Source organism: Talpa occidentalis, unplaced genomic scaffold, assembly GCF_014898055.3.
Source record: "Talpa occidentalis isolate TD23 unplaced genomic scaffold, MPIMG_talOcc4v2.1 talOcc4.12, whole genome shotgun sequence".
In the NCBI taxonomy this organism is placed as follows: Eukaryota; Metazoa; Chordata; class Mammalia; order Eulipotyphla; family Talpidae; genus Talpa; species Talpa occidentalis.
The window spans coordinates 75363065-75379034 of NW_023601212.1; the positions used below are offsets into that span (position 1 = coordinate 75363065).

The 15970-nt window shown below is 45.3% G+C and overlaps 1 protein-coding gene across 9 annotated transcripts in view; it reads right to left on the bottom strand.

Annotated features, from left to right (window-relative positions):
* AUTS2 (activator of transcription and developmental regulator AUTS2) overlaps positions 1–15970 on the bottom strand; it is a 1093480-nt gene that overhangs the window by 77176 nt on the left and 1000334 nt on the right. For all 9 annotated transcript variants that reach the window (XM_054693588.1, XM_054693587.1, XM_054693590.1 and 6 more), the window contains one exon: positions 6210–6261. In XM_054693588.1, the coding sequence (XP_054549563.1) occupies positions 6210–6261 (52 nt within the window). The remainder of the gene's footprint in view (positions 1–6209; positions 6262–15970) is intronic.

The window sequence follows — 15970 nt, forward strand, 5'->3', positions numbered from 1 at the left end:
GGAACTTATTGCCGCTTGCCTGTGTGTGTTTTACTGCCAAAATAAAATAAATTGAATCAGCTCACACATGATAACATGCTCTTTCCTAACTCATACTAATTGCTTGGCTAATTGATGTTTGTTGAACTTTCTCCATTTCATTGAGTGATTAGGTACAAAGCTAACAGTTGACATCTGTAGGCGCTTAACTGGCGTCTGTAATTACTGTTAATGTTAAATAATTGTTAGTTAATTGGAGTGGTAACTGACTGAATGGAATCCAGATTGTGAAGCAAAAAGAAACCTAGTTAAATAAACATACATTTTCAGAGAAAACAACATTTTTCTGCAGTTGTCAGAAACCAGAAATAATCCAGGGGCCATGGGATAGCCACAGGCTTCCTCCCTGCAGGAAGCTCTCCATGCCTGGGGCTGACCTCACTACTTGAAAGGGTTAGCAGAGAGGAGGTCCTTTGTCATTTAACTGTTCACTGAGAACAGATTCGATGTTTTCTATTCCAAGTGTCTACTATGAGTGTGTACTACTTTATGAGGCAACCAAATGCTACATCTTGGCTAAACAAAACACTGAATGGAATGAAAAGAGAGGCTGGTCAAACTTCAAGCTTTTTGCCAATAGTGCCATGTAAGGAGGAAATTCTTTCAGAGAACAGCAGCAATCATTCAATAAAGTAAGTGAAGAGGTTTTTAGTGGGCTCAAAAGTAAACAGAGCGGTGTTTGATCATCTGAGTGAAAGAAAGGAATCTGTTACACTGTAATCTGCTCCAGCTCACAGGGGCTGGGGTTCTGGGGATCTGGCCTACATTTTATGTGGAAAAGTGGCATCTTTGTGGAAGCTGTACTTCAAAGATACATCAAGATCAAATGCTGAGAACATCTTCCACCCTCTCTTCACCAAAACTTCAGTGATGGGATTCAATATTTTCCAAAATTTCCCCCATCAGACTCATCCATAAGGTTAGATAACAGCTGATGAGAAAATATCCAGAGGGAAACACTTTCACACAACGTGGAGTATTTTTAGGTCCTTACTAATGTTTTCACACTAACAGTACAAAGCATCTGTTTGCAAGAATTCTCAAGGAATAATTCTATACAACAAATTCTGTATGTCGGTCTGGCTTCTATAGGAAGGTCAATTTCCATAACAAAGGAGCTGATTGCATGCTATTTGCAGTGTGGGGTAGGAGGAGGGACTGAACTACTCATAACTCCTTTGTCTCCCATCAAGCACCAATTACCCTTCAATAGTATTTCATTCTCCACACGGCAGACGTCCCTATCTTTGAGAAGGACGGGAAAAAACGTTCAGAAACTGTACAAAATAGGTCCAGAGGAAGAAAAATGAAGGATGAGTGATAATCCAGCTTTCCTTTATGGAGGCTTAAGACATGACAAAAGCACAGCTAATTTACAGAGGCTGAAATTGGCTCAGTTTACTCTTCTGCAAGTCGGGGATGTGCTTTATATCATGTCTTCCTTTATACCTAAACTCAAGACACTGCAAGCAATTGTAAAATGGTCTCCATATGTTCACTGTAAAGACTTTTTTTTTTTTTTTAAGGAAAGCTATCCCACAGTCAAACACTTTATTTTCACTGACATAAAAAGCCCAGAATTATTTTAGGGTAGGGAATTTTGTGAAAAACCATTGGTGACCTTCGTGATAACTCATCCCTTTGGTGAACAAACCAAGGAATTCCCCCTTCATAGCTAAATCTAATGAATGAGGTGAGATCATCACCACTTAAGAATTTAGGTAACTAGTTAGTGAACCTCAGCACACCAGCAGTGTCTCTAGTAACCTGTTTCTCACCTCCTCTCCTCAAACCTTAATCAATGTTTTAGTCAGGTTCTCTTAACTATGCTGCTGGTAAAAGCATACTGTCGAAAATACCAAAGGCCCCACTAGCCTTTAGGCTAGTGGGTTGTCCCACTAGTGTGGGACAAATGTCCCATTTGTGTCCCATGGAAACCTTCTACAAAATCGACCCCAAGAAGAGGCTGGGTGAGTCCACTAGTAGGCCAGGTAGGGCCTGGAAGAAGAAAAGCAGCCCTGGTCAGAGAGGTCTGTTTTCCACTGGGGCTCCTCAGGTGAGTGCCCACCAGAATTCTCCATGGCTGACTGCGGGGGGGGGGGGGGGGGGCAGGGGAGGATCCAAACTAGAAGGGTAAGGGGTTTGATAGTCACAGGAGGGAGCACAAATCAAGGGCTCCTTGCACAAATCACTCCTACCTGAGTTATTCCCCACCCAGGTACTTCAGGAAAGCCCATTCAGCTAAGCAAGGCTCTTTAACAGGGAGTTGGGGGTGGGGGCTTTCCCTGGAAGGGTACCACACTACCATGTAAAGCAAAGGTGAAAGAAAAAGATGAGAAAGTCATGGGTGAAAAGTCTCTCTGTCACTTCTCATCTACTACTTGCCTTGGATGAAGGCTAGACCCTTAAAAGGAGGGCTCTGAAGCTAGAAGGGATATCAACTCAAGTCTTTTCCATTCCATGGGTTATGGACCTACACCAGAGGGCTCTATAGATACCTATTCTTCTGTCTCCTCCCAGACAGGGAAGACGTCTCTTCTTTTTTTTTCCTCCTCAGGTGGCTCTGCCTTGGAACAACTTCAGAGTTTAACAGAGATGAACTATCTTGGCAGAGTGGTCCTGCACAGCCAAGGATTCATTTTCTGCATTTCTGCCTCTATATCAAAGTGGCAAAATCTCTAGAAGTATGACCTAGAATAGGTAAGAATGGGTGATAAATACCAGCCGACCATAGTGAATTGACTTGTGAGTTCCTTATAAGGATAGATATTCCACGATTTTGGATACAATTCCTGTTGCTCCTATAGCAGTTTGACCAACTAAATACGGACAAGAAGTTAGTCGGTCTCTCCGTGTCTCTGTCTCAATGGGAAAATTAATTTTTTCTTTGGCAGATGGTTGAGTCACAAAGACAGAAGGAATTCATAAAATGCACATGAACATGCTGTAAACATTTAAACACATAAAGATTAAATAAGACAACCATGACCTTGATTAAACTATTTTTCACATCTACAACCCTAAACCCTGCAATTTGGAAGTTCTTCTTCTCCCCAACCTTTCGTCATACTCAGTTCTCATTGGGCATGTCCTTCTTACTTCCAAGTACAAACTGATTAATTTGTTTTAAAATGGGAAATATAAGGCATCAGAAGAAAGCAGCAACTCAGAATACAGGGACACGGAAGTCTTACCAGTTCTCTATTAAACTGGATGGCCTGTACAACACAGGAAAAGTCTACATAAAATCAATAGGCAGCAGCGATATAAACCCTGTTCAGTGCACCTTCTGTTTCAGCCCCTCCCCCCATCCCAACTAATTGTTTTATCCCCACCAGAGAGATGGCCCTGAACTAGGTTTTGCTATGATTGAAAAATCTGACCGAAAGAAGCTCAATGACTTATTCAAGCTCACAAATGAACTGATGGAGCTTGAGCCACAGTCCCTGCTGCTTCAGCCTGGAGCTTCCTCCCCAGACTGTACAGTCTAAGATCTATGCCCCTTCCCAATCCACACCACAACCAGCTTGTGAGATTAGCACTGCTCCCCCACCCTCAGTGAAATTTTATGGACCAAATCTGCCTGCCACCGAGCTCAGCAGCATAATCTCACCAGCAGCTTAAAGTCATGCTTCTCTAAGGCCAGAACACTGTGGGACTCCTGACAGGGAGAGGCGATGTGTAGTTTTAAACATCTGGAGGTGGAGGGATACATGTGTCAGCTCCCCTGCACTCTTGTTAGACTGTTCAAGAAACTGAGGCTTTGAAGATTTTCCCACTAGTATTTGTTACCTGGTGTAAATTTGCCCTTTCTTACAAATGCTTTTTATTGCTCTTGGCTAAGAATACTGGACAGAGACAGAGACCTGCAGGTGGCTTTGCAGGAGAACTTGAACTTGATGTACACGAAGCTGACAGTTCCTTGAAGGCCTTGTCAACCATCCAGCCAGTAAACACTGCCACTAGCGGGAGTAAAAACAGATCCCAAACCACAAGCACAAGTCGAGGCTCTCTGCACCTGTCTTGAAGCAATTAATGACATTATCACTATACAATGCCATCTCCTTTTGAAGTTGTTTTCCTGATATTTAACAGTTTGAATACTAATCCCCTTAACAAAACTGTCCCCATGCTTCCACACCTCCATCCCACCCCCTCTTAATCTCTTCCTTGGGAGGAAGGAGGGTGGGTGTGGATACCAGTCAGTCTACTTGCAGCACCTGGATTTGCATTGATTCCATCTCTTGTCATTCATGTTACCAACAGGAATTAGCATAAGGCATTAAGGGGAAACTCTGGAGGAGAAAAGAAAGGCCATTTTGATGGAAATAAGGGGCAAAGGAATAATCTGCCATCAACTAAAATGCTTATTTGTGTATGGTTTCCCAAGCAAAGCTTAGAAAAGCCTATGTTGATTTTAGTGTACACAAAGAAACCTTAATCCTTTCAAGGCAACTAAATCACCCCTAGAAAAGCAGCTCAGAAGAAAGGCACGCTGTCAGGGGGATGACTATTCACAACCAAATAGATGCCACAAATCACACTCTGTAAGTAAACACAAATAAGAATGTGGGAAACGTTTGATTGGAAAAGGGAAGGGGGGGGTGCATGAGGGAAGAGGCAGAGGGGTGCTACTCGTCATCAATCACTCTTCATCCGCCCTGAAGAGCGCCTTTCAGCCTGGTGAGGGCAGCGGAGGCCTAGACACTGGGCCCAGCGCTGACTCTCATTCTAGGGTTGATCCCAGAAAGGGGAAACACATTCCAAGCTTTATATAGCAAACTAGCAAAAGAAAGACACAGTCACAAGGGGCTGGAGGTCCTGGGGAGGGGGCGGGGGCAGCTGTCACCAAAACACAGAAGACCTCCTTTGGGTGACCTGTTCCTACCCCAGTCTCCCCCTCCTCCCCTCTTTTCTCACAAGAAAGCACCTCTGTCTATCAATTCTCTTCCTCATCAAAACAAGCAATAAACAATTACGCATTTTTACATAGGAGTGCTGCGTGCTATGAAAGGCATCTCTCTCCTTTATGGGGCTTTTAGCATTATAGCTAAAAAATTTATATAAACTTGCAGTCCATCAAAAAATATGACGAAATATAAAACTGGAACACTCCATTATGCAATAAAAAAGATAAAATTCAGTATGACAATAATTCTGGGAGTAACAGCAATCACATAAGCATATATACCTCAAGGGAACTCTAAACATAATGTACACTTTAAAATTGCAGTTGGTTCAAATTCTAAACTAGGAGCTCAAAATAACTGCACATGGAAATGTGTCTTACTAACCAGCCAGCAAAATACTAGCCAAGACAACCACAGAATACTGAGGTGGTTCAGCTGAAGGTGCCTTCCCTGGAACACCAAATGAATTACCACAGTAAGCTCACCTTCATTTAGTAATTATGCAGGCACCTAAATCAGGTTCTGTAGTGGAGAGGAACAGATCAAATAGTTTATATAATTTATACCTCTCAAATTACACACCTTTGCAAAAGCCGCTGATTAGAGACTCCCTTAAATTTCATTATTTCCAACAATACTGCTAGAAATGAACACTGTCCAGAAACCTATTGGCAGTGATTTAAGATAAGTTTTCCCTTAATGTACTGCTCTATCATTAGCCTCTCTTACTTTATATTGCAGTTTGGAACAAATTAATGGGATAGTACATATTTAAATTTTGCCCTCTTGCTCATTTATTAACTTTTCAGAAAGCACACGGCAAAGTGAGGCTTGGTTTATGACGATAATACTGTGAATACTAAACATTCACTGGTTATTAGAGTCTGCGGGACAAATCGGGTATTTATAGTTCTCCGACTGCTGGGTAGTTGATAAGTAACAATAAAGTTAAGGCAATAGATAAAGTTAGGAACTGTTATTCTCCACTACAGTTTCTTACATTAAATTAAACCCATGTTGATAGCACTGATTTCTTAGTCAAATCGATTCAAATAAGAGATTTATGTATTCTTTGAAAATAAACTGTTTTACATACATAACAAAAGCATACAGATTCTGTATCAAGCAAAAACACAGCACATGTACAGTAGCTCCAGAATGCAAAGAGAAAAACCACACTGTTTTATTCTTTCTTCCTAGGCAATGACAATGAAACAAATATAAAAACAAGCCATTGCTCATAATTCAGGAGACTCTTACCTTTGTTTACAACAACAGTATTGAAGAGTTTTTCAGAGCTGGCATCTGATGCCTGAAAAACAAGAAGGGGAAAAGAGGATTGTTATTGTCACGACCATCATCATTACTATTATTTGAAATCAATTTACTACATTTTAGAAAAGTCTAACAAGGAAGGGAATAATTTCCTCTAGTCCTCCATAAGGTGGTGCTAGTTGACTGCATGAGAGAGACCTGCAGTGCAGCTATTTGCTGGGGGGAAAAATCTGATTTTAAAAACGTGTCCTTATTAGACTTATTATCTGTGCAAAACATATTTCTATAAAATGATACACAAAGCAATTCAGCTTATTCACACAATGATTTTGCAATTTTGTTGACAGATCATTATTTTGGAAATGGTATTTTTTCCATGATATTATGCAGACATACCTATTTTTCAATTTTCTTTCACAAACCAGAAAAGTCCTTTATTTACTGCTAAGCTTTTTCTCACTAAAAGTCATAGTACTCTCAGAAATTAATTTTAAAAGATTAATTTTTCAAGGCTCATCTGATGACCCCAAGATCCTTTCTGGTATAGTAATCAGGATGACTTTAGCGATGAAACAGAAGCAAGCTGACCTGCCCCCGGCCCCAACTATACATGCCATCAGCGTTATTTCCTTTCCATTTTTTAGAGATCATGTCTGCTAATTATTCCAGGAGCTTGAGGAAAGTGAAATAAGCCTGTTTAAACAGTAAGAGTAAAGCCAATTGAAATTATACAGTAACGTTCTGAAAAATAAACATGAAGCGGTTTGAAGAAAAATGCTGTAATGTTTCAGAAGCATTGAATATTTCTGGAGCCTGAAAACTCAAAAAAATAAATTAAAAAATTAAGCAACCCCACTATAAAATCTGAAGATGGATCTGCCTTTAAAGTTATATGGGCTATATTTAAACTGTTTTTTGCTACATAACCATATGTACAAAATAAACATACAAGTAATAAGAAATCACTTGTCTGTCCCACTTTATACACAGATGCATGTTTTGACAAAGCATAGAATGTTGAACATAGAAAAACAAAATATAAGAAATAGGGGAAATCCGAACTACAGCATATTCTGAGTCTGGCGCTGGCTTTTGGGGACAAAGAAGATCTTCAACTTAAGTCTTTTTGTGTTATGTTGACAAAAATGAAATATTCCTGTGTACATCTGGGCAATTTGTTCTAGTTCTCAGTGCAAGTGACACAGAAAAACAAAACATTTTGATAGTGACTAGCTTTCCCTTTATTTTAATTCTAGTTTTTCTACTATAAGGGCGGTTCAGAAGATGAGCAGATCAAGGAAAAAATGAATGTATGTGCAAAACAAGTGCTGAACTGCATACATCTACACATAATCAGTTTAAAATAAACCCTAAATAAATTTTTTTCTTTTTTTTTTTTGCATGGATAAGAACCATGCGGAGGGCCATCCTGATATCTTAAACATAATTAAATAAAATTACAAATTATAGTAATTTTTAATAAAAACAAACAAAAAAGTGTTGTATGGAGGAGAAATGAGATATTCAAACAGATCAAGAATACTGAGTTCTAAAAGAAATTATTACAGACAGAAATCATGTTCTCACACCGAAACACTAAACTGAAAATTCGAGGAATGTAAGTTCCCGTTAAAAACTTAGAGGTAAGAGCATTTCACCATTCTTCATTAAAAGTGCCTCTTAGTTCAAACTGGGATGGTTATATCAAATTCATGGATTGAAAAATAAACTAGCTGATATTTTCAAAGGGGCGGGGGAGGAGGTCTGTTAATTAAATCATTTTACCAAACAGAAACATCCCTTGCAAATTTGGCGACTACCTATTAAAATGAGTCTACTTGGCGCAAAGAAATATAAAAACTACATTACTGCACCCCAAAGCAAAAACTATGGGAAAGGGAAAGAAATGGCTCCTGATTGAGTTTTTATTTGTACTTGGAACGTGTGTGTTGCGTGTGTGTGTGTGTGTGTGTGTGTGTGTGTGTGAGAGAGAGAGAGAGAGAGAGAGAGAGAGAGAGAGAGATCAAACAGGACAGATGCTGTAGGTGAGTGAGCAGGCCCTTCTGTTGTCTTTCACACCCTCCTTGGGGCTACCACCTTTGTCAGTAACTAGGGTACACAGGAATTCTCAAACAGGCGGTAAAGTGATGTTTATATCTGAAGTAAACTTAGAGGATGTGATTACTAGGATGCCAATCTGTAAGTTAACAAGGAAATAAGTGAGAGGATATTCAGAGAGGCTTGGGTGCATGCCTTCCAATAAAAGCTTCTGGAGTCTTTAAATTTTCTGATATATGTCAGGGAGCTTGAAATGGTGGCTCCTGCCACTGGGAAGGGTCTGCCTTAAAAAGGCCTCCACGGAAAAACCCCCAGAAGAAAAAGACTGCAATGGGAATTTGGCGAATCAAAAAATGATTCCAAATCCCTTCTTTTTCCCACCAAGGGGTTAAAACTGTAGCAGACCACTGTCCTGAAAAGTCTCGAAAGAGCTTTTTAGATAAAATCTTAAGTGGACACTACAAGAATATGCTTTTCCTCCGTGAACTTTCTTAATTCTACTTATACTTTTAAAGCATTGATGCAAATATTTAGCTCCTTAGGTTTGAATCCTCGAGTTGTTTTCTTTTCATTGTTTTCAGAAAAAATCTGCAATTCCTTCTATCACCTGATTTCTTTTTTAAATCAGTAATAACAGAACGAAAGGCGGTGATTCGAGAATGAACAGAAAAAAACGGAGCGTTTTCGTCTCTCCTTTTTTAAAGCACACGGGTACCTCCACACGCTAAGGACATTGAGATTTTGCTAGTCATCTGATTTCAACCGCCTCGCTTGGTTTTGGAGGGCGAGGGCTAAAGTAACTGCATTTAAAACTGATAGAAAAGCAAAGTTCTCTTTTGGTTGCCTTTTATGGGGAGGGGGCGAGCAGATGCATTTTTTTAATATTAAAAAATTACTAGACGTCGTAGTGGATGTTGAAAGAAAAGTTAAATAAGTCAGATGAGAGGCAAAAACACGGAGCAAGAGGACAACGCATAAAAAGCCTCGGGCACAGACAGGGATGGGTGGCCGGCGCGCCCATGCTAGATCCACCTTAATTTCCTTCGGCCTCAGACCCTGGGGGCCACCCTGGACACCCGCACCCCGGAGCAGGAGGGACTTTCCAAAAAGAAAGGAAAAACGGCCCCGAAACTTGAGCACGAGTTCTGTCCCCAACTGCAGCCGATCCCGAGCGCAGAGCTCCTTTCACTTCCCCCGGCGCGGCGCGCGGGCAAGGACCCCGATCTGGAGCGGGGGAAGCGCCACCCCGGCCACCAGCAGCCCCGCAACCAGGTTCCCGGCCCCAGCGGGTGCAGGCCCGGGCCCCCGAGTTAGGCGGAGCCCCTCGGGGCGCGTAGGCGCCGGGGCGGCTGGGGTCCCCGGGCATCGCCGAGCCACCTCGGCCGCCCGCGCCACGGCGCCCGGATCCAGCCGGTTCGGCGGAGGGAGGAAAGTACAAAGGCGGGCGACCGGGCCGCAGAGGAAGGGAGGGCAGCAGGAGGAGAAGGAGGGGTGGCGAAGGGGGGCTCAGGCGCGCCAGACGCGAGCAGCCCGCCCCTGCCACCCCTGCCCGCGGGCCCGGCCGCCGCAACAAAAGATCCCTGGACCGGCCGCCTCCCTTCCGACAGCAAGCGAGCGCGCGAGGAGCCGCGCCCCCGAGGCTGCATTACCTGGTGGCCGGGGGTTACCGAGGTCCTGTCAGCCCCAAGTTCATGGTTTGGTTCCTTCGCAGGGCTCGCGATGGGGGGTCGTCAGCGACCCGGGGAGGGGAAAACAGCCCAACACGCGAAGCGAAAACGCCCAACTCCGGCAGGGGCCGGTCCGCAAGTCTCTCCTTCCTCGCCAAAGTCCGAGCGCGGGTGCAAGCGCAGCAAATCCGTCCGGGAGCGGCGGCGCGGGCGGCCGAGGTGGAGCCGCGCGCACATCCAGCGCGGCCGAGGCCGGGCAGGCGGCGGGAGGGCGCGCGCACCGCCGAGGGCGCCCGGCCGGCGCTCGCTCGCTGCCTCCCGGCCGCTCCTGCGGCGCGCGGGGCCGGCGGGCACGGCGGGGGCCCGGGGGTGCGTCCCGGGCGGGTCGGCGGGCGGACGAGGCGGAGAGGAGCGGCCCGAGCCGCGGCCGCGGTGCGCGGAGCTAAGAGCGAGGCGGCGGCGACAGGACAAAGGAGACCATGTGCGGAGGGAGGGAGGAGGGAGAGGGAGGAGGAGCAGGAGGGCGCACGGCGGCGGCGGCCGTTTCTCCCCGGCGGCCGCCTCGGGCTCCCCGACTGCCGGTCCCGCCTCTCCAGGCGCGCTGCGGGCCGGCGGGTGCTGGTGTCCCCGCCGCCGCCGCCCGCGCGGCGCGGCGCTGCGGGGAGCCCCTCCGGGAGTCTTTATTGGGGGCCGATCGCGCTGGCGAGCGGCGCGGAGGCGCTGCAGTGGCCCGGGCGCCCGGCAGGCTGCGCCTCCGGGCCGGAGGTCTCGGGTGGGCGAGCGGCCGGGAGCGCCCGGGGCTGGCTCGGCTCCGGCCCGCACTCCTTCCGCGGGCGCCTGCCTTTCCCGCCGGCTCAAGTGAACTCCATCGGCGGCCACCGACGGCGCCGCGGGCTCTCCGGCTGCACGGGCGGCGGGCGGGGGGGCGGCGGCACAGGGGCCCCTCGCTCCGGACTTCGGTCCCCGACTGCGCCGAGCGCGCCTCCTCCAGACGCTCGCAGCTCTCGGAGCGGGACTTCCTCCGCGCGCCGAGCCGGAGCCGCCGGTGCCACCGCCCCTCCTCCGTCCCGCCCCGCGCGCCCCGCCCCTCGCCACCCCTCCGCGCGCCCCGGCGCCGGGTCGGCCCAGCGGGGGCGCAGTCCCCGGGCGCGCCATCGACAGCTGTCGCTCCCCCCGCGGCTGCGGCCCGAGGTCCCCACAGCCGCCTTCCCTGCGGGCGGGCGCGGCGATAACTGCCATGCTCCGCGCCCTCCCCGCGGTGGCCGCTTCCAACATCGCCTCTGGGCAGGGAAAGGCCACTGGGCCGGCAGCCTGGGGTTCAGTTGTGACTAGGCGGGCCACATCTGCAAAGGGCAGGCTTTCTGGGCTGCTAGGAGGACTCATGGCAAATGTGGTATGTGTTAAAGGCCTGGCACACAGTAGGTTTTCAATATAAAATGGAAGTTACCTTGCTGAAAATGGGGGTGGGGGATTCGTCAGAGTCTAGTATTACAACAAAAAGATCTTAATCTAACCTCCATCCCACCATGATCAAAGAGGGAACGCAGTTTGTTAGGTCTTAAAGATAAATGAGTGTATGAACTGGCCATTTACAACACCCACCCCCCCACCAATTAATTCTTCAAGTCCCTGACATATGTGCCGCGTACATCCATAAAAGTGGAACTGGTTGGTTCCCCCTGTCCACCAGATGTAGGGAAAGGATTAAAGGCTGCCACAGTCTCCTTAAATAGGGAGCAATTACTACTATCTTAACATTTATCATTGTGTTCTCTAGTGCCAATTTAGGGTCTATAAGGTTGGAGTCTGGAAGGCACAGAATGATCAAAAACTTGGTCCTTGTTGGCTTGCCCAGAGCATCCCATTCCTGCCAGAGCATGCCAAACTCCCTTCTCTCTAGCTGGTGTGTCCTCTCTCAGAGTTCAGGCTTCCTATATCTCCCAACCACAGAAGCCCTGAAAAGGTAGTAGGCCACACATGGGGATAAGGAGCCATTCTGCAAATACCTGGAGTTTTAACTCCACACTTGCAGCTTGACAGGGTCACTCCTAGGTGCAGAGGGAAAGTTTCTCAGCACAAGGGAATGAGAGCAAGCAAGGCCTAGGTTGCAACTGGAAAGGTTCTAGAATAGCACAGGTAGGTACACAGGGTGGAGTGAGAGGTAAGCTTAGCGTTCCTGGATTTCCTTCTCTTGCTGCTGTCACGTGAAGCACAGCTGGGAAGAGAGGACAGGGACAGGGCTTGTATGTACACCACATATAAATGACATGGAGACTGGTGTAAAGCAATAATGTCCATTCCTCAACCTCTTTGAAGTTGAACATCCATTAACTGTTTGATTTCATGGCACTCTTGAAAAACCTCTCAAGGGGAAAAGGAGTGGGGTATACTTGCTGTATTATACAATTTTATCCCTTTAACTTCCACATACAATTAATTTTGACAATAAGTCTCTCGCTCCCTCCCTTCCCTCTCCTCTCACTGCTCTCCCCTCCCCCAAGTAGCACTACCTGATATATATAAAAGAAATGTTTTCACAGATAGGTAATACAGAATGATTGTTCTCTATGATTACCCCAAGAGAAGTCGGAAGCAAAGGTGCCTCTGAAGGTGACAGTTTCGAGTTGGATGCTCCAATTGCTTACAAGATGTCAGGAAAGCCAGTTGAGGCCCTAAGCCAGGGGGCATTCATTCTTGTTTCTACAATACCAAAATAGCTCAAAGGCAAATATTAAATTTTCAAGAAAAGACATTCAAAAAAAATTTTTTTTTTCCTTTTAGAGCAACGAAAATGGGATGGTTTTCTTGTCTTGTTACTCTAATAAAATCAGTATTACAGGGAAGAAATTGCCAGAGCTCCTGCCAGGTCCCCTACAGGGTAAACTGAGATGCACAAAAACAAAGACAACTTAGCTGACTAACTAAAACAGCCACTTAGCCCTCGAAAGCACTTTTATCAGCCAACATTTCATCCCTTGCATTACATTGTCATCTCTGATTATCAGGGATTAGACCTCAGATGGAAGCCCAGGATAGATCTGCATGTACCCCTGAATCTTGATTAACGACGATGAGGAATATAGGAAGGCCAACAACCAAGCCTTTAGAGAGTCCACAGACTCAGCCTCTGCATCTGTGTTCAGACCCCTCCTCTCCTGCCACAGTCCAGCACCAGTTTTGCTGTTATTTCTCAACCCCTTACCATACATGTCAATTAGTCCATTCTGATTGGCCTCTGAGTTGTTCTAGTCCCCCTCCTCTCTGGTAGAAAGGGAATCATTGTCAAATTGGAAAGGAAGGATACAGGGCAGCCTCAGAAGTCAGCAGAAGAAAGGGGGAAAAAAATCTGGATAATCCACACACTGGGTGATTGGATCCCAGTCAGAGATATGACTTTCAAGAATCAAAAAGATTCATTATGTGTGCATATGTGTTTTTCCCTTGAGTTACTCAGCTTCCCTCTACTGGAATCTTATCTACAGAGCACAAAGTCAAAGGCTGGGAGCATCATGTCTGTTATACTCAGAAGGTTTCACATAATAAGCACTAATGGCACCTAAAAGGAGAGCAAATCTTAGAAAGTGTGCACCTTAACAGAAATGAATGGCAAGAATATGGACTCAATTGTTTCACCACCGTTAGATCAATTATTTCAGAAACAAAAAGTTTTCAGGCTGTGACAACAGAGCTGAGGCAAGTTTATGATCAGCTAGCTAAACATTTAAAAAAAGAAAAGTGAAATTAAAATATGACCTTGTCTTCTCCAAATCTCAAATTATAAAGTATATTTAAAAACTAAAAGCTGTGCCTCCCTGGTGGCGCAGGGGTTAGAGACAGTGCTATCAAGCTATGGCCAGCCACTGTAGGACTAGTTCGATCCCTAGCTGGCCAGGGAGCAACCCACATGGCAGAGCAGATCTTTCCTGCTTTGCCCCCTGCTCCCCTCAGCAGTGTATTTCAGTACATCTGCCTGTTCTGCTCCCCACTCTCTCTGGTGAATCCTCTCACCCCCTCACCTCTCGCTTACCCCCAGTTCTTGTATGCATACTAATAGCAACTTTTAAAGATTAAAATGTGAGAATTGGTTAAATTATATTACAAATTACCAGACTGAGACTAAAGTGTTTTTGGTAAAACTTTTTTTTTTAAATAAATTCAGGACTATAGAGCATCTAAATGTAGAAAAGGTTCATTAATTTTGTGGTTTTCTCCCTCATAAATATAATGAACTCCAAGCCCTCTCTAATAGAAGGTGTCCTGGCTGATTCTTGGGAAAGTTTAAAGGAAGAGGAAATCCTCACAAAAAATTCCTCAAGCTTCATCTTAAATTATGTAGTTTAAAAAAGACCACTAAAGAACAGTGATAGCACATCAGTTCCGTCTCCAACTAGCCTTGAAAAAGATGTCACCCTGCCTGGCTTATTTTTATGTCTCAAGGAAATTTGATCTTTTCAAATCCCAAAGCTCTTCAATTTTGAAAATTCAAGTTTCTATCTGCTCATTGTATAAAGGTAAAAAGCCAGCATGTGGCTGACATCACGGCCATATCATATCTGAGCCTCTCTGTGACTCAGTTTCCTCATCTGTAAAATGAGATAACAATACTATCTATATATAATAGGGCTGTTGTCAGCACCTGGCAGTTAGAAAGTGGGATGTATGTGTTGGATATTATGCTTGAAGATGATACACTTGTTTTAATTGCTACGGAGACCAGCAAAATAAAAGTATGTGCTGATATGGTTACAATGTCCATGGCTACCAAGTCCTCTACTGCATTCTCTCAATGAGGGCCACTGAGGACAAGGAAAATAACCATGTGAACATCACAAATGACATCAGTTCCCAAAAGTGGTGACAGTGGTTTGCACCATCTGTCCTCGGGAACCCCACCTTCACACAGGCACTGCAGTAAACAATCCTTCCCAGTAGGTCAGACCTGCATGTTAGATAGCCTAGTCCCATAATAAGGCTGGGGGGAGTGGGGCTGGTGGGAGTATTGGGGATCTTCTTGATAAGATTATGAAGGTCAGTCTTGAATCAAGACTGAATCAAAAAAAATCTTCTAAGTTCACCAGGATTTAAAATGTGATCAACCTTTTAATAATGACAGCTTCAATTTCTTAAAATGTAAAATAGCACACATCCTAATTATGTCATTTCAACATGTTAACTTGTAACTTCCGGTTTAAAGTGCCTACAATTTTGTCTATGACTATCAAGTGGTTTATTTCTGGTGCAGAAGTACATTTTATTTCTTGTTCCTTTTCTCTGTGTGGGATACCCGACACCTCAGTTTGATTTTAAATTTGGTTGTACAAGGACTATGTTCTGCACGTTTTTATTCATACCACAGTCACAGCAGTGGTATAAGGATATGTGTCTGGTGATAGTGTCTAGAGCTTTATTATTTATCTGTGAGGATATAATGCTATCTATTCCTCATGCCTTCATTCTGAACCTACCTGGTTTCTTGTGGATATAACTGACATCTTGGAATTTTACATGCCATGTGCCCAGAATAGTTCTAGGGGCCTAGCTCAACAGAGACATGAGAGAGCAGGAGTAGATGGCTGAGATAGTCCCAGGCCGCTAGTAAGGCTGGGGGTACCTGACAAGTGTCTGGGTAAGTGATAAAGTGAAAGAAGACAGGGCAGAAGACAGCTGTGAGAGTCCAGAGGGACCTGCAGTTTGACTGGGGCACCTGCTGCTCCTCACTATGGCAGGTGACTGAGAGTGGGGTCCTAGCAGGGGGGATCCCAAGGCAATAGTTTGCTTGCCACCAGGAAGCAGGAAATCCCCCTGCTGCCAAGGTTGTCTGTCTTTCCACCTCTGCTAATTCCTGACATTCTGCGCAGGAGATTAAAACTCTTTATGTGTCCCAGGGACTTCTCCTGCAGAGGCCAATTCATTTTAAACTATAGACCATGGTTTCCTCCTCTAGTGATGCATGGCTAGTCAACCTCAGGTGCCCCCCCACCCCTTTTGAATAGGCGATTTTTAAGTGGAAGCTTCATTACT